Here is a 19,939-nt window from a genome sequence, read left to right as displayed (position 1 = left end):
GACCTCTAACTGCTGGCAGAGCTGTGGTTGCTCACACTGACCCTGCCACACAGAGTACCCCCAGCACCCCCTCCAGGGCAGGAGAGGCAGGAACAGGCTTCCTGCAGGGTTGCTGAGCTCCTGGCTGGGTTCTTCCAGCTGCTCCTTGGCATGGGAGCAGCTCAGTGATCGGTGTGGAAGGTGCTGGGGCTGCATCCACAGGATCAGGAGCTGCTCAAGTGCTCAGCTGCATGGCAGAGGTTTAAATACAGCCTGGACTGGGAGCATGGTGCCACGCTGCACAGTAAGTGTTTGAAGGACTTCAGATGGCCCTGTGCTGCTGTGGGCATCACTGTGGGGAGGACATGGCTGGTTGCCAGTGCTCCTGTTTCCAACTGGTTTGGGGTGTCTTACCCAGGCACTTGTATCATTTGATGTTGGATGATTTATTTGGCTCCCAAGTGTTGATCCCTAGGGGCTGCTCCTCTCTTCCTCAATCAGGTCTGGCTCCCCGGTACAGAACAAGGAGAAGGGTGAAGCTGTCCCATGCCAGGGACCTGGAATGTTCCAGAGAGGGGCTGTATGAGCTGCCAGTTGGGCTGTGAGCAGGGAAGGGCAGCAAGAGGTTGGTTGCTGAGAAGAGAAAATCCCCAGCTCCAGCACAGAGATGCTGAGCAGCGATGGGAATGGCAGCAGCAGGAGCTGCTCTCTGGAGCAGTCCCAGGCTGAGCAGGGATGGGAATGGCAGCAGCAGGAGCTGCTCTCTGGAGCAGTCCCAGGCTGAGCAGGGATGGGAATGGCAGCAGCAGGAGCTGCTCTCTGGAGCAGTCCCAGGCTGAGCAGATGAATTAAGCCAAGGTGCAGTGAGTCATGCTCAGGAGTCATCAGCTGGGGAGTTACCCTGAGCAGGCTGGGATGTGCTGGAAGCAGAAGCTCCTAGCTGCTGGGAGCTCTTGCCCTTCCTCCTGCCAAAGGAGAGGAGCTGGAGCACCAGCAGCAGCCCCTGCCCACCCCAACCCATCCAGCACGAGGTGCTGTGCCCAGCAAGGCTCACAGCAGGACTCTGGCGAGGGGCACAGTGCCACCCAGACAAGGTATGAGCAGGAGCTGGGGCAGTGGGTGCCAGGAGCAAGCAGCTGAGCTTGCAAGGCAGGAAAGCATCCCAGTGAGTCCCCTCCTGCCCAGTCCTCCCCAGCTGGTTCCTGCATGCAGCCAGCTGGAGCTGTGGGCACCAGGGGCGTCTTGAGCCCCAGCTCACAGCAGTGGCCTCAGTGCAGGCAGGGGTCAGAGCAGCCTGGAGCAGGTGATGTGGCATCAGCCTTGCTAAGGAAAGGTAGGGGGAGGCTGCAGGGTTTGAGGGCTCAGACAAAACCTGCTTCCCTCCTGCCCATGCTGATGATGCCCATGGCAGGGGCTTGGAACTAGATGATTTTTAAAGTCTCTTCCAACCCAAACCTTGCCACGATTCTGTGTGGTGCTGCATTTCCCAGGCTGGGCTGTAACACCAGGAGAGCAAAGCCCAAAGTGGCATCTGCTGTCACAGGGGGGACAGGAACTGGTGTCTCAGGAGGTGCCAGGGGATGTGTGGGGTGTGAGGCTGTGCACCCTGGCTGCTCAGAGGGGGACAGGGCCAGGAGCAGCCACCTCAGCCTTCCCCAGAGCCTTTCCTTGCCCAGGGCAGGGCTCAGGGAGCAGTTTTGGGGGATCAGGCAGGGCTTTTGGTGATTCCAGCCTTGTTGTGGCCTTTGTTTGGAGGCTGGGAAGTTTGGGTGTCAGGTGACTCCGCGGTTGCCATGGCAGCGAGCATCAGTTAATGAACAGAGGGAGGGAAGGAGCCAACAGAAATGTCAGAGCCTGGAATGGGTGTGGCAGAGCTGCTGCTGCCCTGCCTGTCCCGGCTCCGGATGGGGCTCCCTTGGTTAAAGCCCCTGCACGGTGCCAGGCAAAGGGCTGGAGAGCAAGGAGCATGGCAGGAACCCAGCTCTGCTGTCCACATCCCCTGGCACCAAGCAGCTGGAGCTCTTCTGCCCGCAGGGACCCGATGCCCTTTGTAACCTGCAGGTGTTGGTGATGCCAGGATCCTCTCCTGCTCCTGGCTTGGCCCTGCCTACTGGGCTGCCATGGGCAGTAGGGAGGGAGTTGGTGTTCCAACAGCAACTCTGAGCAAAGGCCCTGTCCTGCCCAAGGAGAATCACTCAATTTTTCAATTTTTATTTTCCTTTTATTAGTTTATTGTCTGGTTTTGTCCCATTTCTGTTGCAATGGAGGCATTTGGGTGGGAAAAGCAAGGCTGGGGGAAGGAGAGGAATTATGGATACTGGTGGGGCAGAGTAGGTGCAACATGGCTGTATGAGATCCGGATGGATGGATGGAAGGATGAAAGGATGATCATCACAGCCCAGGTGAGCTCTGCACCCCAGCCCTGCATGGGCATGGAGTGTCTGCATCTGAACAGAGCACCCCCTGTGCTTGCAGGTGCCTCCTGTTCCAAGGCTTGTCTTTGCCCTCCATGGTCGCAGATTTACCTTAGACATTGTATGCTAGAAATGAGGCCCCTGGGGGTTCTGTGCTGTTCAGCTGCAGAAGGTGCTGGCCCTGGGTTTTGGTGGAGGCTCAGCAACATAAGGAGCCTCTGAGAACTTCAGTGAGATCAGACCCAAGGAAATTAGCATCCTCACATGCAGGCTGTACTGAAGGGCTGCCTCAGGCTCCAGGCTCTGCTCCCACGTGGCATCAAGGGAAAGTTTCCTCTCACTGATCAGATGATGAACACTGACCCCACAACCTTAGCAGGGAGGCTGCTGCAAGGGAAGATGTTCCTGTGCTGCCATGGTGCTGCTGGAGAAGCTCCTGTGAGTCCTGCATGGGGGACTCTGGCTTTGCAGCTGTTAACAGCAGAAGAGGGAAGATCTGTCCCACCAGAGCAGGCTCGGGCTGTGATGGGGCCAAGATAATGAGGGACCAGCTGGAGATGGAACCCTCAGTGCTGTCCCACCCCCACTTGGGGTGACACTGGAGCTGTTTCCAGGAGGACTAGGTGCATCCAGGCACATGCTGGCTCTGTACAACCTTCTGGGTCCATCAGGGGGTAGCTTTGGGGTGCTGCAGGTTGTCATGGCTCCACTGCCTGATGGCTGGAGAGCAAAGGGATGAATGGGGGAAGGGGGCAGATCTGGGGGGCAGGGGCAGAGCCCTGTTGGCAGGGACAAGCAGAAGGTTGGAGAAGGGAGGTGGAAATCCAAAGGCTGAGAGGAGGAGGAGGAGAATGGGGACTGTGCCATGCAGCTACTGTGCTCCTGCCATCCTCAGGTGCCCAGTGCCTCCCCAGCCCTGTTCGTGGTGCCTGTTTCAGCCTCCCGTTTGCCCGCAGCCCCCAAGGCACAGGCAGCAGGAGGTTCTCCCTCGGGGCGGTGTCTCCTGCTCGGATGACAGCTTCCCACCTCCAGAGCTCCATCTCCAGGCTTTAATTGATGCCTGTCATGATGCTCAGCTCCCCCAGGCCCAAAGCCAGAGCATAGGCTGGCAGTGGGACACCAGGCATGTTGGTTTCTCTTGCCTGGAGCCTTGTCCCCAGATGGCACATCCCTTTTGATCCCACAGGAGAGCCAGCATGACCTGACCACGTTCTCCAGCACTGGTGTCATGTCCTACAGGGATGTGCTGCAAGAATTGTTCCCACCTCTGCTTCCCATTCTGGAGCAGTCCTGCTCTGTGCCTCAGTTTCCCCATGATAACATCAAGGGTTGGTTGGCACCACCAAGGAGGCCCTGTTCCTGCTCCTGCACTGGCATTTGCTGCTTGCATTGAAGAAGGCCTCCCTGTGAATGCTGCAGGCAGAAACACTGCCCCGAGGAGCTGTGTTCCTATCCAGCCCCACAGCACCAGCTGAGCTCTGAGCTGCCCCCAGCAGGTGTGGAGCATGGTGCTGGGTGTCCTGGCATGCTGCTGTCAGGAGCAGCTCACAGTGCCCACAGGAGCTGGTGGCCTGCATTTCTCACAACAAATCCATGACAGGAGATTAGGAGAAATTTCTTTGCTGCAGGAGTAGTTAGGGATTGGAACAGGCTGCCCAGGGAGGTGATGGGTTGGGGTTAGGTCTCTTCTCCCTGGTATCAGGTGATAGAAAGAATGGAAATGGCCTGAAATTGTGCCAGGGGAGGATTAGGTTGGAGATGAGGAAAAATTTCTTTGCTGCAAGAGTGGTCAGGCACTGGAACAAGCTGCTCAGGGAGGTGGTGGAGTCCCCATCTCTGAAGGTGTTCAAGAAAGGTGTGGGGACATGGTTTAGTGGCTGTGGTGGTGTTGGGTTGAAGGCTGCACTCGATGATCTTGGAGGGTTTTCCAACCCCAACAATCCTGTGGTTCTCTCAGTGCAATGGGCATGGCCAAGATTTTGATACTGGTTTTTCCTGCCTTTAATTTCTCCTGTCAGCAGCACAGGGACGAGGCTGGTGGCTGGAGGATCAGAGGAGGCCAGAGCCTGTTCACAGCCAGCTCCTCACCCAGGCTGGTCCATGGACATGTCTGAGCTATGTGGCTCTCCCCTGCCGTGGACATGGCTCCTCTGGCCCATTCCCACCTTGTGTCCACATCTTGCAGCACGTAACTGAGTCCCCAGGACATAACCTGTGCTGGCCCTTGGCTTGTTCCTCTCGTGGCACCGTTGCAGGACTTTGGCAGAGGAGCTGAGCCAAGCACAGCAAGGAGAAGCCAAAGCAAAGAGGCTGGCGTTTAACAGTGAAATGCATTTGTTTTGCTTCAGAGGCAGGAGGAACGGAAAAGAAACCTCACAGAAAAAGCCTTTTTCCCCCAAAAATGCTAAGTGGGAGGCCAGCAGATGCCAGAGCATCTGCCTTTTTCTGCAGGCCTCCCAGGCAGTGCTGTCGGTGCCCACTGCGGCAGGGCTGCTCTCGCCCCCGCTCCCGAGTCGTGCTGGGGGGGCCCACCAGCAGGCAGCAAAAGGAGGCACATGCAGAGGGCTGGGAGCTCCTGGTGGGACCATGCCATGGGGCAGGTGGCCAAGCTCAGCTGTCTTGCCCACCCGTGGCACTGGGTGCTCATCCGTGCCCATTGATGAGTGTGCTGTGAGGATGCTGGGCACGGTGCAGGGACAGATCTTCTGGGGGACTTCTACCTCCTTTGGTCTCTGCTTGTAGCCCAGGCATGACACCAGGTTCAGGAGTGGCAGGAAAGGGTAAGAGGGTCAGAAACTTTTGGCAGGCACTCAGCCTTTGTAGTGAGCTCATCTGCACCACCAAAAAAAATCCCATCTTGGAAGATGCTGTGCCAGCTTTTGCCAGCACAGGGGGATCTGAAGGTGGTCAGTGGCTGGAACAGGCTGCCCAGGCAGGTGGTGGAGTCCCCATCCCTGGAGGGGTTCCAGAAACCTGTGGCCATTGCACTTTGGGATAAGGTTTAGCGGCCATGGTGGTGTTGGGTTGGTGTTTGGACTGGATGATGTCAGAGGGCTTTTCCAAGCCAAACAATCCTGTGGTTCTAAAGTTTCCTGCTTTGTGTCTCCCCAGGAACCTTCCGAGGAGTGTGCAAGAAAATCGACCACTTCCCCGAGGATGCTGACTACGAGCAGGACACAGCTGAGTACCTCCTCCGTGAGTCTGCCTGCCTGCAGCACGGCACAGCTGCCTGCCCCCCAGGGACCCCTGCCCTGCCCTGCCACCCCCACCCTGTCCTCCAGCACCGGACTGGGGGCGCGGCTCCCCAAGCTCCCTCTGGGTTACTGAGTGCGGTCACATCCTGCTGCCCTAATGGTGTCAGTGGCACGTTTGTGTGGCACTCGCTGTCCCCATGGCTCATGCCAGCAGCTGCTGTGCTGGGGTGAGAGGGGAACGTCTGTACTGGAGTGGGTTTGCAGTTTCAGGAGATGAGTGTTGAAGTTCTTCTCCCACCCCCTCCCACATTTAACACACAAAGTCTATTTTAGAGCCCCCAGAATGGCATTTTAATGGGGGCTGCTCCCTGCTCTGTGCTGGGAATCGAGGCCCTGCTGGAGGGAGGGCTGAGAGCCCTAAGGAGGCACAGGGTATTTTGGGGGCAGCAGGCAGTGATTTGCTGGATTAATTCCTCTTGGCTGTCATTTTGGAAGATGAACTCTGACTAGGCCATGGAGAAAAGCCCCTTCTTTGTGCAGAGTTCCATCAGGGACTCCTGAGCATACAGAGATGAATCCCGTTGGGAATGGAGCCCAGCATGGGGTTGTGGCATCACATCTGGTGGGCTCAGGGTCTTGGGCTCCTGGTTCACTTTGGCAATGTTCCTCCTCTGTGTCAGAAAATGGCCTTTTGTTGAATTCCTGGAATCACAGACTGGTTTGGGTTGGAAGAGACCTTAAAGGTCATCTAGGTCCAACCCCTTCCCATTGGCAGGGACCTTCTACCAGACCAGCTTGCTCAAACCTGAGGTGTATGATTGTCAGTTCTTAACTTTGGGAGCAGCTCTGATGCTCTGGGGACCTGAGTGACAGGTCCCTGACCCCCACAGTTGGCAGTGCTGTTCCTTGCCAGCCTGGTGAGATCTGCAGAGGGGGAGTTCTTCAGTCCTAGGCTCCAGAGTCACGTCCATAGCCCAGACCTGTGGGTGGTGCGTTGGGTGATGTGGAGGGAAGTTGCTGATGCGGAGCGTGTGACAAGACTGGAAGGGAAAATTCCTTGAAATAGTCTGGGAAGGGGAAAAAAAAATCACAAGAAATGCAGGGCCTGAGCTGCTTCTGCAAGGGGAAGCCTGAACCCAGGGGTTTGCTGGGCTGCAGAACAAGCTCAGGGACAAGCAGAGGATGCCTGGAGGGACTGGTGCTGGGTATCCTCCACCCTTGTAGGGAGAGACCACAAGTGGAATTGCAACAATGCCATCTGGGTGCTGGCTTTGGCTGGCAGGTGCTGGGAATTCCCCAGTCAGGGGCCCACCCTGCCCCATTCCCTGTCCCACAGGTGCAGTGAGAGCATCCAGCATCTTCCCCATCCTCAGCGTGGGTCTGCTCTTCTTTGGGGGCCTGTGCGTGGCGGCCAGCGAGTTCTACAAGAGCAAACACAACGTCATCCTCAGCGCAGGCATCTTCTTTGTCTCTGCAGGTAGGAGCTGCCTGCCAGGCTCTGCAGAGGGTGGACTTCCTGGGGCAGGAGCGTGGGAGGACACAGGGGAGCTAGAGATGGGTTGTGGGTCCTCCTGGGCTGTCAGGTTCTGAGGTTCATGAGCTGTCCTATCCTGGTAGAAAAGTCCTCATGGCAGGGGAAAAACCAGCAGAGGCTTCTGCTGAGTGGTCATGGTGCTGGGCAGCATCAACCTGCTCCTCCTGAGCAGTCTGAGCCTGGAGCAGGTTTGGGGGGGCTCTACCCTCCGTCACCACCAAGCAGCAGGTCGTGGGGCTGGGCACTGGTGCAACCAGGACCAGGCAGAGAGGCTCTCACAGTCCTGCAAGGAAAACGACTCTCTGGAGGTCCTGCCTTCTGGATTAGTCATTTCTCTGTGTCCTGCTGATTATCCCGTGACAAGGGCTTTGTCTGGAGGAACTGCTCTGCTTGGTGGTTTTTCTTCTCCCCACAAAGACACAAATTGCTCTTCCTCCTTGGCTGCGGGAGCTGCTGGTGCAGATGAGCAAACAATAGCAGGAAAATGCATCATGGGTTCATTAAGGAACTCCAGGAGCACTCCAGCTGCTTCCAGCCCCACAGCACAGCCCCACAGCACTGCTGGCAGCCAAAACCTGCCCACTGGCCCAGTAAACCTCAGGTCCCACCAGGAATGGCAGGAGATGGAGCCATTCCCCCTTCCCTGTGCTCCCAGGGCTGCACAGAGCCAGGGTTTGTGCCAGAGGGATCATCAATATGCCTCACTGGTTGGTTGTTCTGCAGCCACAGCCCCAGTGCCCAGCACTAGCCAGGTTCACAGGATCATAGGCTCACAGGGTATTAGGGGCTGGAAGGGACCTCTGAAGGTCATCAAGTCCAACCCCCCTGCTACAGCAGGATCATAAATTTAGCACAGGTCACACAGGAACACATCCAGATAGGTCTTGAAAGTCTCCAGAGAAGGAGACTCCACAACCCCTCTGGGCAGCCTGTTCCAGTGCTCTGTGACCCTCACAGTGAAAAAGTTCCTCCTCATGTTGAGGTGGAACCTCCTGTGCTGTAGTTTATATCCATTGCCCCTTGCCCTATCACAGGGTGAAACTGAGCAGAGCCTGTCCTCTCCCTCCACAGGTTCCTGTGGTCCATTGCTCAGTGAGCAGCTCTGCAGAGCAGAAGCAGCTCCTGAAAAGTTCCTTTTCTAAAGAAAATGGTGGTGTGCCTCCTGCCCCTTCAGGGAACCTGAGCACACACCCACACAGGATGCACATGAAGAGGGATGAGGAGTGGGGACAGCAGCAGAGCCCTAGGATGGGGTTTGGTCCCAGTGTGTTGACACAAGAGTTGGTTCCCCATGGGAGCTGGGGATGGGGGCCGTGGCCCCTGGCACCCTCCTGGACACCCTCTGGATTGTGGCTGGCAGGAGAAGGGATGGATTCTTCCACTCTGTGCACTTTCACTGCTGTCATAGAGTCATAGAATCATAGAATTGTTAGGGTTGGAAGGGACCTCAAGGATTATCCAGTTCCAACCCCCCCTGCCATGGGCAGGGACACCTCACACTAGATCAGGTTGCTCAGAGCCACATCCAGCCTGGCCTTAAACACCTCCAGGGATGAGGCTTCCACCACCTCCCTGGGCAACCTGTTCCAGTGTCTCACCACCCTCATGGTGAAGAATTTCTTCTTATCATCCAATCTACCCATTTCTATTTTTTCCCCCATTCCCCTCAGTCCTATCATTCCTTAACACCCTGAAAAGTCCCTCCCCAGCTTTCTTGTAGCCCCCTTCAGATACTGGAAGGCCACAAGAAGGTCACCTCGGAGCCTTCTCTTCTCCAGACTAGACAGCCCCAACTCTTTCAGTCTGTCCTCATAGGAGAGGAGCTCCAGCCCTCTGCTCATCCTGGTGGCCCTTCTCTGGACATGTTCCAGCATGTCCAGATCCTGCCTGTAATAGTGGCTCCAGAACTGGACGCAGTACTCCAGGTGGAGTCTCAGCAGAGCTGAGTAGAGGGGGAGAATCACCTCCCTTGACCTGCTGGCCACACTTCTCTTGATGTAACCCAGGACATGATTGGCTTTCTGGTCTGCAAGTGCACAATCCCTCCAGCGAGTTCCTCTCCCTCTCCTCCTCTCCCGAAGGTCTCAGTAACATCATTGGGATCATAGTCTACATCTCGGCCAACGCGGGGGACCCGGGGCAGAGCGACTCCAAGAAGAGCTACTCCTACGGCTGGTCCTTCTACTTCGGGGCGCTGTCCTTCATCATCGCCGAGGTGGTGGGGGTGGTGGCCGTGCACATGTACATCGAGAAGCACCGCCAGATCCGTGCCAGGTCGCACTCGGAGCTGCTCAAGAGGACGGCTTTCACCCGCCTGCCGCCCTACCGCTACCGCTTCCGCCGGCGCTCCAGCTCCCGCTCCACCGAGCCCCGCTCCCGAGATTTGTCGCCCATCAGCAAAGGCTTCGGCACCATCCCCTCCACCGACATCTCCATGTTCACCCTCTCCAGGGATCCCTCCAAGGTCACCATGGGGACGCTGCTCAACTCGGAGCGGGACCACGGGTTTTTACAGGTCCACAACTCCATCCCCAAAGAGTTCAAGGAGGCTTTGCACAACAACCCGGCCAACAGACGAACCACGCCGGTCTGAGCGAGCACGGCTGGGCTGGCATGCCGCGTGGCGCCGCCCTGCTGACGCTGTGACCCCTGCAACCCTGTTTTTAAGGACAAACCCAACTGCCTCCCTCTGCCCCTACCTGTGGGGCTGGGTTTTTTTCACTCCCAAAAATGCCACCGGCCGGGCCAGGCTGTCGCGCCCACGTTGGGACTGGGACCCCCAACCCCGTGCCAGGGGCTGCGCTGTGACCCTGGCTGTGGTGCCCTACGGACTGAGCAGGGCTTCCAACACCACCCGGGAGAGTGGCTCCCCGAGGTCTCCATCCTTCGTGTTGCTCATATCCGCGGTGTTCCCTTAGCTGTGTGTCCATGGAATCGCTGGCCGTGGCCCTGGCCCTGAGAACCCCCATCCCCGGGAGGCACATTTGGATGAAACCGCCTGGAAATGGGGAGCTTGGAGCCCTTGTGGCACCAGCCCCTTCCCCGGGGGCGTGGCTGCAGGGGCTGGGGCCGGCTTGCTCTTTGGCGTTTCGTGCATGCATTAAATAGCTTGGAACTCAACTTTTGTCATGTTGGGTTGGAAGAAATCATCCTTTTCTAATTTTCTGTGGTCTTGAAAGGGCTTCTTTCTTTCCTCCTTTCCTTCCTTTCTCCTTCCTTTTGGTGCATTCAGGCCATGAAATGGACTCAGGAGCAGAATTCCTCCAGTGACTGGTAGCAGCCAGCCAGCGTTTTACTCTGGTGTTGCAGTGAACACAGCCACAGGCACAAGCTGCTGCCTGAGCACACCCAAGGAGGCAACGCATTGTGGAGGAGCTGGGCTGGGCTGGGTGTGGCTGGGCCATGGGCTGCATGCCCCTGGTGTCTGGGTGTTGGGTGATGGCTGGGAGAGCAGTGGGAAAACAACAATAAAAACTGCCCAGTTGGCAAGAAAAAAAAAAAAAAAAGGTCATCACTTGGCTGAGTAGGTCACCTTGAGCCTGCTGTGGGCAGCTGCAAAACTGTCCCATGGGTGTTGCACCTCTCCCGTGGCTGTGTGGGGTACTTGGGGTTGGGGCTTCCCAGCTCCCCAAGGGTTTGGAGGAGTCCTCATCCTGATCTCCAGCCCATTGGAGATGGTTTGTGTTGCAGAGCAGCTGGTGGCACATGAGGTGTGTGGGGTGCAGGGGCACTGCAGGGGAGAGTGAAGCATGTGTGCCTGTGCAGCCCCCTGAGCCTGGGCACCAACACGGTGAGCACCACAAGAAAAAGTGGCTCAGAAAAGCCATTTACCCCAAAAGGTGCCAGGATGGGCTGATGTCCCCTCCCTAGGGGCAGATGGGCATCCCAGGATAGTCACAGCAAGACAGCTGTCCCCGGAAAATGCCAAGTTTGGAGCCAGCTGCAAGACCTTCTTGGGAAGCACCTCTCATGCCCGGAGAGGTTGTGGCATCCCCATCTCTGGAGACATTCAAAACCCACCTGTGTTCCTGTGTGACCTTCTCTAGGTGATGCTGCCTTGGATGATCTTCAGAGCTCCCTTCCAACCCTCTTTCCCCACCCCACCCCCGCCCAGTTCTGTGATTTTGTGAAGCACCTTTTGGAGTTGTTCTGCGTGTGAGTGCCCACCCCCTCTGAGCTGCCTGGTAGGGCCATGCCAGCTATCTGTATGGTGCCATGGCTGGGATGGCAAAGGCTGGCAGGGAAGGAATCAGCCTGGACATGCCAAGGTGTCTGTGAGCAGCTGGAGAGGTGACTTTCAACACTGAGCTCTTGCCAGAGCTCTGAAGGGAGACCATGAGGAAGCAGCTGATCTGGGTATGATGCGTCACTGAACTGGAGTCTTGTTTAACCTCCCACCAGAAGCCATGAGCTCTACAGGGGCTGGGGGGCTCCTTAGCAGCTACATCATCTGGGGCCAGTGGAGCTTGTCTGCTGCTGCTCTCTGCAGGGAGAAACTTCAGTGCCTGGGATGAACTTCTTGGAGCAGCCTTGTTCTGGGTCTCCTGCCCAAAGATGGAGTGTGTCTGGTAGTGAGCATGTCATGAGTGCTCCAGAAAAGGCTCCAGGGAGACCTTAGAGCAGCCTTCCAGTACCTGAAGGGGCTACAGGAGAGCTGGGGAGAGGCTTTTGACAAGGGCTTGTAGTGACAAGCTGAGAGGCAATGGCTTTGAGCTGGAAGAGGGAAGATTGAGACTGGAGATTAGGAAGAAATTGTTGACAGTGAGGGTGGTGAGACACTGGAACAGGTTGCTCAGGGAGGTTGTGGATGCTCCTTCCCTGGAAGTGTTCAAGGCCAGGGTGGATGAGGCCTTGAGCAATCTGGGCTACTGGGAGGTGTCCCTGCCCATGACAGGTGGTTGGAACTGGATGATCTTTAAGGTCCCTTCCAACCCAAACCACTCTATGGTAATGGGCAGGTCACAGTGGGAAGGCCAGCATGGGAGCTGTGCTGGAGCAAATCCCTCCTGGATCCCTCAGACACTCCCAACAAGGACCATCTGCCTTCAGCAGGTCCTGGCTGCATGGAGCTGCAGGCCTTTCATCACCATCACCATTTACTTGCTAGTCCTGTGAAGAGGGCTTGTGGAGAAGAGTGACTCAGGTGCTAAATAGGCTTCTTAATTGGTGCACTTGCTGATTGCTTGTGTTAGAAGCAGCCCAGGAGCACAGCACTGGGATTTTGGGGAAATACTTAAAAACAAAGTAGTGGAGGGACTGGCAGCATGAGGCATGGGATGAGCTGCACCTTCACTTACCTGGAGCTGTGGGGCAGCTCCATCCTGCAGCCTTTCACTGGGGGCTTCAACAGGTCCATCCTGCAGCCTTTCACTGGGGGCTTCAACAGGTTTGCTCTGGTAAGTTACTAATGGACCCCAGACCTCTGCTGTCCCTCACAAAGATCCAGAATTAATCCCTTGCTCAGGATTCCTGCAGCACTCTGGCTCAGGAGCTATAGAGAGCTGTGGTTCCATGTAGGAGGGGACCACTTATCATCACACTGCTCAGGACAAGGGAAGTGGTTAACAGGACCAGGGCAGGGATTGTCCCCCCTGTACTGGGCATGGTGAGGCTGCATGTTGAATCCTGGGTTCAGCTTTGGGCTCCTTGCTCCAAGAAGGACATTGAAGGACTGGAGCAGGTCCAGAGATGGGCAACAAAGCTGGTGAAGGGTCTGGAGAACAGGGCTGCTGAGAAGCAGCTGAATTACTGCTGGTTCTTGTTGGGTGAGCAGATCCCAGTGCTTGGTGAGGATAGCTGGAGACCTGGGAGTCCTCAGCTCTGGCAGAACCTAAAATGGGACCTGAGTCTTGTCATGTGCTACAGCTTTTATGCAGGTTGTTCGTGGGCTTGGTGCTTCCAGGTAATGAAATCTCTCAGGAGACAGCCTCCAATAAAGCACCAGCTCCTGAGGTTATTGCACACTGCTGGGCAGCCTGTGGGCACCAGCTCTGCTGGGGAAACCCCTGCGGTGTGAGGACATCCCAGTCCCACCCTTCCAGGAGCCCAGGGCAGGCATTGCTGGGACAACACATGGGAGCTACTGGTGCTGGTGTCTCTGGTGACAGGTCCCCAAACAGCACCTAGAGGGAGCAGACTGACAAGAGTGTGTGTGCCATGTCTGAGAGGTGCCACTCTGCACAGATGCCACTGAGATATTTTTAAGTCGGAGTCTTCCCTTCTCCCCCATGAGCTGGTTTCTGTTTCTGGTCAAAAGGAGCTTGCCAAGATGTCCATCATTCCAGGCTGCTCTCACCCTGCCCAGCAGAGCACAGGTAGTGCTGGAGCTGCACAAACCATCCTCCCCTTCCATCTACAGGTAGTGCTGGAGTGGCACAAACCATCCTCCCCTTCCATCTCCCAGGGTTTGTCATCACAGTTCTCAGAGGGTCTCTGTTGGTCCAGCAGCCTCTTGGCAGCAGGCTAAGAAGTGTCCAGGAGTGTTGGCCTGAAGTAAGCATGGGCTGAGCTGCAGGTCCTGGGAAGGGCAGGAGTTTGTGTTCTCTTTGTGTTCTGTTTCCATTCTGTGTGGTACAGATCTGCAAAGTTTGGGTCTCAATGAACAGAGGACCAAATTCCCCCCTCACTGAAGCTCCATGTCCTCCCTCACATCAACCCCCTCCCTAAGGCCAAGAGGCTTCACCTTTCTGCTCTCTTTCCATCCACGTGCAGTGGGTTTGAGCTCTTGTTAAGCAACTTTCTTTCCACCCTCTCTGGTTTCCTTAGTTACTCTCATTCCTTCCAGCCTCATTAGCATTCACACCACTGTCACAGCGTTGGCTGTCTCCTGCACCATCAGAGACAGGCAGTGCCAGCCAACATGAGAGGGGAGCCAGACCCTGCAGGGACAGCCATGACCAGCCCCATCTGTCCCCTCACCTGGAGACCCTCTGGCCAAGGGGCTGGCGAGCATGTCCTTGTCTGCCTTGACACAAAGATTCCCAGGGGGTGCAGAAGGAGACTGGGGACTTGGAGGGTTTCCACCTAGTCTGCCACTGATGTTTCCAGGAGCATGGCACCAGAAACTGCTTTGCACCCTTTCTGCCTCCATGGGTGTGGGTTTCTCTCCACCATGAGAGTAGCAGTGGTGGCTGGAGATGCCCAGTGGAGGCTGTGCCTTCAGCAGGACTCAGTGGTGGCTGGGACATGGACACTTGACTCTGTCCAGGCTTTTTCTGCTCAAGGAAACACCTGGTCCCAGTGCATGGCAAATATTGCTGCTGGTTTCTGTGGATTCCTCCAGCAAAGCAGGTCTTGGAGGGTGGGCAGGGCTGGAGGCTGCCCCTGGGGGTGTGGGCCCCTCCAGTGCCAGCAGCTTCCAGCACCATCCCTACAGCACTTCCACAACACCCCTGTGCTGTACAGGCAGGAGCTAAGTGATGGGTTTCTGGATGTCTGCCTGTGCTGGCCAGCTGGGGAGAGGCTTTGCAGTGCTCCTGGGAGCTGAGAAGCTGCTTAGAAGTGGAGGAGAAAGGGAAGCAACCATGGGAGCCCTTGGCAGCCCTAGGAACAGGCACATGGGTGAGATGAGAGCAGCATGGGCAGGATGAACCCCAGGTGCCCTTGCAGGTGCCCAGCTGAGTGGTAATGGATGTGGTGCTCAGCAGCTTCAGCGGGTCTGGAGGGATGGGGGCAAGCAATTTGGAGTCAAGGGGGTGAGAAGCTGTGGCCATGACTGCAGCAGGGGGTGACAAGGTGGCTACAGGGGAAGGTGGCAGTGGCCACTGCTCAGTGGGAATTCATCAGACACAAGAGTTCAGGGATGGGCTGGGGAGCAGTGCCAAGGCAAGCACCTGGCCAGGGGGACAGTGGGAATGTCAGTGGTGCTACAAAACCCTGGTGAGGGTGGCAGAGCTTTTGTTTGGAGCCTGCAGGTGATACTGCCCCGGGCTGGGCTGGCCTAGGGCCACCAGAGACACGCTGGGGACAGCGCAGTGAAGCCCCTCTCATTCCAGCCTCCGCACTTCTATGATTCCCGGGGTGAGGATTTGCCTCCTGCCCATCCTGACCCTTCAGGTGCCAGGCTGATGTCTGTGGTGCTGCTCTCTCCTTGGAGAAACAGAGCTTCAGCACCTTTAGGAAACCCCTCAGGTCCGTCGGCGAGCGGCGGCAGGGAGCGGAGCGGCGGCAGGGAGCGGAGCGGCGGCAGGGAGCGGAGCGGCGGCGAGCCGCAGCTCGGTGAGTTTATTTTGATGAAATCCAATAATTATCGTGCTTAGCAGCTGCTGCTCTTTAAAATAAGAAAAAAAAAAACTGGGGGCTTGCATTGAAAATGTTTTGTAAACCATGTGCACCAACAATCTGTTCCAGTGCCACCAGCCATTATGGAAAGGGGATAATAGCGGGAGCTCATTAGGGAAAGTTAAATTGCAAATCATATTTTGTTTCAAATGAGCGAGATGAATGCATCATCTGCCTCAAAGAAAGAGTTTTGTGCTTCTGATCCTCCTGCCAAGAGCTTGCAGCTGCCAGAGTGGCCCTGATTGTCCATTTCAAACTACAGGAAGTTTTGGTTTCAAAGGAAGATTTGAAGAGCAAAAAGAAAAGAAAATGGGGGGGGGGGGGGGGGGGGGGGGGGGAAGGAAAGAAAGAAAGCAAAGAGGAAAAAAAGGCAGCAAGCAGGGACTGCCTTTGAGCACAGCAGTTGGTTTCCTACCCCAGATCTTGGTGCCCATGGGGCTCTGCAGGTTGGGCTCAGAGCAGAACAAGCCAGTGAAGGAGCTGAGTGAGGTGGCACTGGCCATGGACACACTGTGCCAGACTTAGACCTCACTTTGATGGGCAGAGCTGTGACCCGTGTGCTGTCAGGGGCCTGAGCAGCATGAGACCTCCCTGGCAGCTGCATTAAGGGGCTGGGGCTGTGGCTAGGGATGGTACAGCACATGCTTGGGCACTGTGGATGATGCCCAGATCATAGGACTGGCTGCAGCAGGAGCTGGCTGCATGTACCAGAGCATCACCTCGTAGGTGGGGTGGAAGGGCTAGCAAAAGGGGAGTCACCCTGTGCTCCCCCATGTCAGTGCTGATGTGGTCCCTTGCAGATGCACACCCTGAGCTCTGCCCAGCTGCCAGCTTTGGCCAGGGAGTCTCCAGGAAATCCCTGAATCCCAGCATGGTTGGGTTGGAAGGGACCTCTGGAGATCCCCCAGTCCAACCCCCTGCTAAAGCAGGGGCAGCCACAGCGGCTTGCCCAGGGTTGCAATGTCCAAAAGAAGACTTCACAGCCTCTCTGGGCAGCCTGGGATTAACCCCACACATTTGCAGACACCACCAACCCCCATCCTTGAGGCATCTGGAGTTTGGAGATGGAGGAGCTGGAGAGCAGTGGGATGTGGGTGGGGGCATGGCTGGAGCCATTTGGGGTGTGGGGAGGTGAACAGCCACGGTGCTGACCAGGAGAGGACAGGATGGGATGGGAACAGACACCATGGCACTGGTGCTGGCACAGGTGGAGAGCAGCACTCTGCCCATGCCAGGAGCACCTCTCCTGTTCAGGCTGCTCAGTCCTGTGAGGTTTAGCACTTAAAGCTGACACCCAGCATGTGACAGCCCCTACCTGACCCCCCCTGAACCAGCACAGCCCCATCACTGCTGCAGCAGCTCCTCTGCTAATCTGGTGGCTGCCAGGCACCAGGATTAAGGCCCAGATCTGGCAGGATGAGCCTTGTTCTGCTGAGCCCTGACCTACAAGTGGTGGCATGTGAAATGCCACACATTAATCCATGGGCAGCTCCCCCACAGACCAGTTCCTCAGAGAAACAAGGCAAAGGCTGAAGAACCATGAGAGTCCTGGCTCCTTCCACCACCAGAATTACAGATCCACATCTTATCCTTTTCTTTGAATCTCCAAGAGCCCAGCTATCCATGACCTTTCTACCTGCTTGTTTTCTCCAGAACAGCAGCTCCAAGATGGGACCAGAGAGCAGGAGCCTCCCACGTACCACATAAATGAGTACACAACTGGAGCTGGAGGAGCTGCTGCTGCCCTGGTTCTGCAGGATCTTCAGAAAACAAGTCCAAAGTTCTGGCCAAGCACATGGATGTGCATGTGGTTATGGTCTGAACTGGGTGTTGGACCTTCCCACCCTTAATTCCTTTGTCATCCCACGACAGAGCTGTCCCAGAGCCTTGCAAGCTGGCCTGGGTTTGCAAGGGAAGGTTTGGGAGCAGGGGCTGCAGCCACAGTGCAGATGGGGAGGTGAAGAGGTTGGTGCAGGACCTGGTGTGACCAGGACTCTGCTGCGCTGCTCTGCTCCCTCTCCGGGCTCATTAGCAGAGACCTTTTAAACCTTAAGCCAGCCAAGGGATGCATGAAGAGAAGAAGGGAAAGGAGCATGAAACCTGATTGCAAGGTTGGTGAGAGCTGATGGACCTGGGCAGCCAAAACGGCTGCACCTGGAAGGAGGCTCCGGCAGCAGCACTTCTGAGGCACCACCGAGCCCTCCTCTGGGGGAGATGACTATTCATGAGCACAATGAAGACGATCGTGAGGGATCGTCAGCGGCTCATCCCCGTTTGATGTGGCGAGGCTCTGGTGGAGCGTTTGCATGAGGCAGGAATTGCTGCTTCTGCTGGAGGAGAAGGATTACAGGAGGAGTCTGCATACGTTTCCTGGGCACCGTCACTCAGCATCTGTCCAAATGTGATTTACCACGGGTGTGTGCTGCAGACGATCTCACTCACACTGGGCTGGCCTTTGGGTTGGGTTTTGTTTTTTTTTTTTTTAGTAGATAAATAACCCTTGGGACAAAATTGCCTCATTGGAAGGACCCTGCTATGAGATCTTTATTGTTCCAGGTGAACTGAGCCTGCTCCAGGCAGCTGCTTGCAGCCAGAGATAGGTCCAGGCTGGGTGATGTGGAGATGAGGAGGATGAAGGGAATGCTCAGAGGAGCCTGTGCTCTTCTGAGGCACAGAAGGGCACCCACCTGGGTGTGCACCTTCTCTAAATGACCTTGCTTTGGCAGGGGAGGGTGAATCTCCAGAGGTCCCTTCCAACCCCTACCACTCTGATTCTCCTGCCTGCTGAGCTTCATACCAGCTCCACATATGTGCTGGCAGCCACCCCTGCACCAGAACCCTCTCCTTCTGCCTCCTGGCACAGAAACATGCTGAGGATTCCATGTCAGCTGCCATCCTGGCCATGGGGACACCCCTGTGCTCCCAGCTGGCCAGCTTCCTCCCCTGAAGCCCTCACAAGCCCAGCAGCCAAGCCCAGACATCTCCCTGGGAAGGGTTTCCCTGCAAGCCAGCAGCTTCCACAGCCTTATGTTTGGGTTCACTTCACAGCTGCTGGGTCTCCTCCTGCCCTTGAGTAGCTCTCCAAAGGGATGTGCTCATCCACACAGGCTGTTCCAGCTGCCTCAGCTTTAATTTCCTCACTTTCCCTCTGTGATGTGAGGCTGTTTAACACATTGGCTGTGACAGGGCAAAGACTTCCTGGCAGCTCAGAGCCTGCCAGAGCATTGCTGGCGAGCTCAGAGCAGGTCCTGCTAAACCAAAACAGCAGCCCAACCACCTCCATCCTCACAGACACCCATGTCCATTCCCATAACCACCAGCATGTCCATCCACACAGCTATCAGGGGCATTTTAATCATGATATCAGCCTGGAAGAGGGGAAGGTCACTGCAGTGACTGCCTCAGAAGTGACAGGCGTGATGGCACTGGAACAAAGAGACTTGGTCTCCTGCCCCATTCCCATCCTTCCATCTCCTTCTCCCTGGAGGACCATCTGTAGGGGTGTAGCTCTGGACAGGGATTAGGGAGTTGCATCTTGAGAACCAAGCAGTCACTGGCTTCTTTGGTTGAATTTCCCATAAATACAAGACACACTCAACTCCCTGAGATGGAGAGGGGAGCCCATGCACATCTTCAGCAGAACTGAGCCCCAGCTGCACACAGTGTGACCTTGCAAAGGTTCCTGTTCTGTGAGGAAGCCAAGCTCGAGAACTGGGCATGTCAGCCTGCTTTGAGCTCCAGCCCTGGGCAGGCTGAAGGTGCCAAACCCAGTGCTCCCAGGCCAGGCAACAGCTTCTGGCTGTCAGATCTCCATGTCTGCAGGGGTATCTCACTCTGCTTTCACACTTTCCTACCAAGCAAGCACAGGCCTGCTCCATGCTGCCTGCCTGATGCTCTTATCATCTTGTTAGCAATTAATATTAGCACGCTGGAAATTGCTAATGTGTGATAGACAATCGTTAGAATTCAATTTAATTGCCCAGCAGCTCTTAAAGTGCATGCAAATGTGGCTGCCTCTCCCTGGAGCACAGAGAATGGCCCAGGAGGAGAAAGTCAGCCCTGAGAGATGGGTGAGGCCAACACAGCCCAGCTGAGCTCCAGGGAGGTGTTGCAGGGCAGCACCAGTAAGGAAGGATCTCCTGCCCTCCAGGCTGATGGGAAAGGCTGGAGACCAGCAGAGCACCTTCACTGGGGTGCTGAGAGGAGCACAGATGGGCTGGGGTTGATCAGGCAACACTGGTCACAGAATCACAGAATGTATCAGCTTGGAAGGAACCCTCAAAGGTCATCTTGTCCACCCTCCCTGCAGTGAGCAGGGACATGTCCAGCTCAGATGGGTCTCGTTGAACCAGAGGATGCAGCCTTTTCTCCTTGGTCTTGGGTGAGGTTGGGAAGAGAGATGTTTCTCCAGGAAACAGCAGATGCTTTGTGCTTAGCTGAAGGCACCAAAGAGCAACCCAAAAGAGGAACCTCAGGAGTGTTTTCCAGGGGTCAGTGCCCCCAGGCTGTTGGGGCAGTGGGGAGGTGAGGGGGTGTGA

At 56.2% G+C, this 19,939-nt stretch overlaps 1 protein-coding gene across 1 annotated transcript in view; it reads left to right on the top strand.

Moving 5' to 3' along the window:
* CACNG3 (calcium voltage-gated channel auxiliary subunit gamma 3) overlaps window positions 1-9,714 on the top strand; it is a 32,416-nt gene extending 22,702 nt beyond the window's left edge. The window contains exons 2-4 of the mRNA XM_054391145.1: window positions 5,505-5,588; window positions 6,924-7,064; window positions 9,203-9,714. Coding sequence (XP_054247120.1) covers window positions 5,505-5,588; window positions 6,924-7,064; window positions 9,203-9,714 — 737 coding nt within the window. The remainder of the gene's footprint in view (window positions 1-5,504; window positions 5,589-6,923; window positions 7,065-9,202) is intronic.
* Window positions 9,715-19,939: the final 10,225 nt, after the last annotated feature.

The sequence above is a fragment of the Indicator indicator genome, chromosome 22, assembly GCF_027791375.1.
Source record: "Indicator indicator isolate 239-I01 chromosome 22, UM_Iind_1.1, whole genome shotgun sequence".
Taxonomy (NCBI): Eukaryota; Metazoa; Chordata; class Aves; order Piciformes; family Indicatoridae; genus Indicator; species Indicator indicator.
Note: the sequence above shows the minus strand (reverse complement) of the source record. Positions and strands in the feature narration are given on the sequence as shown.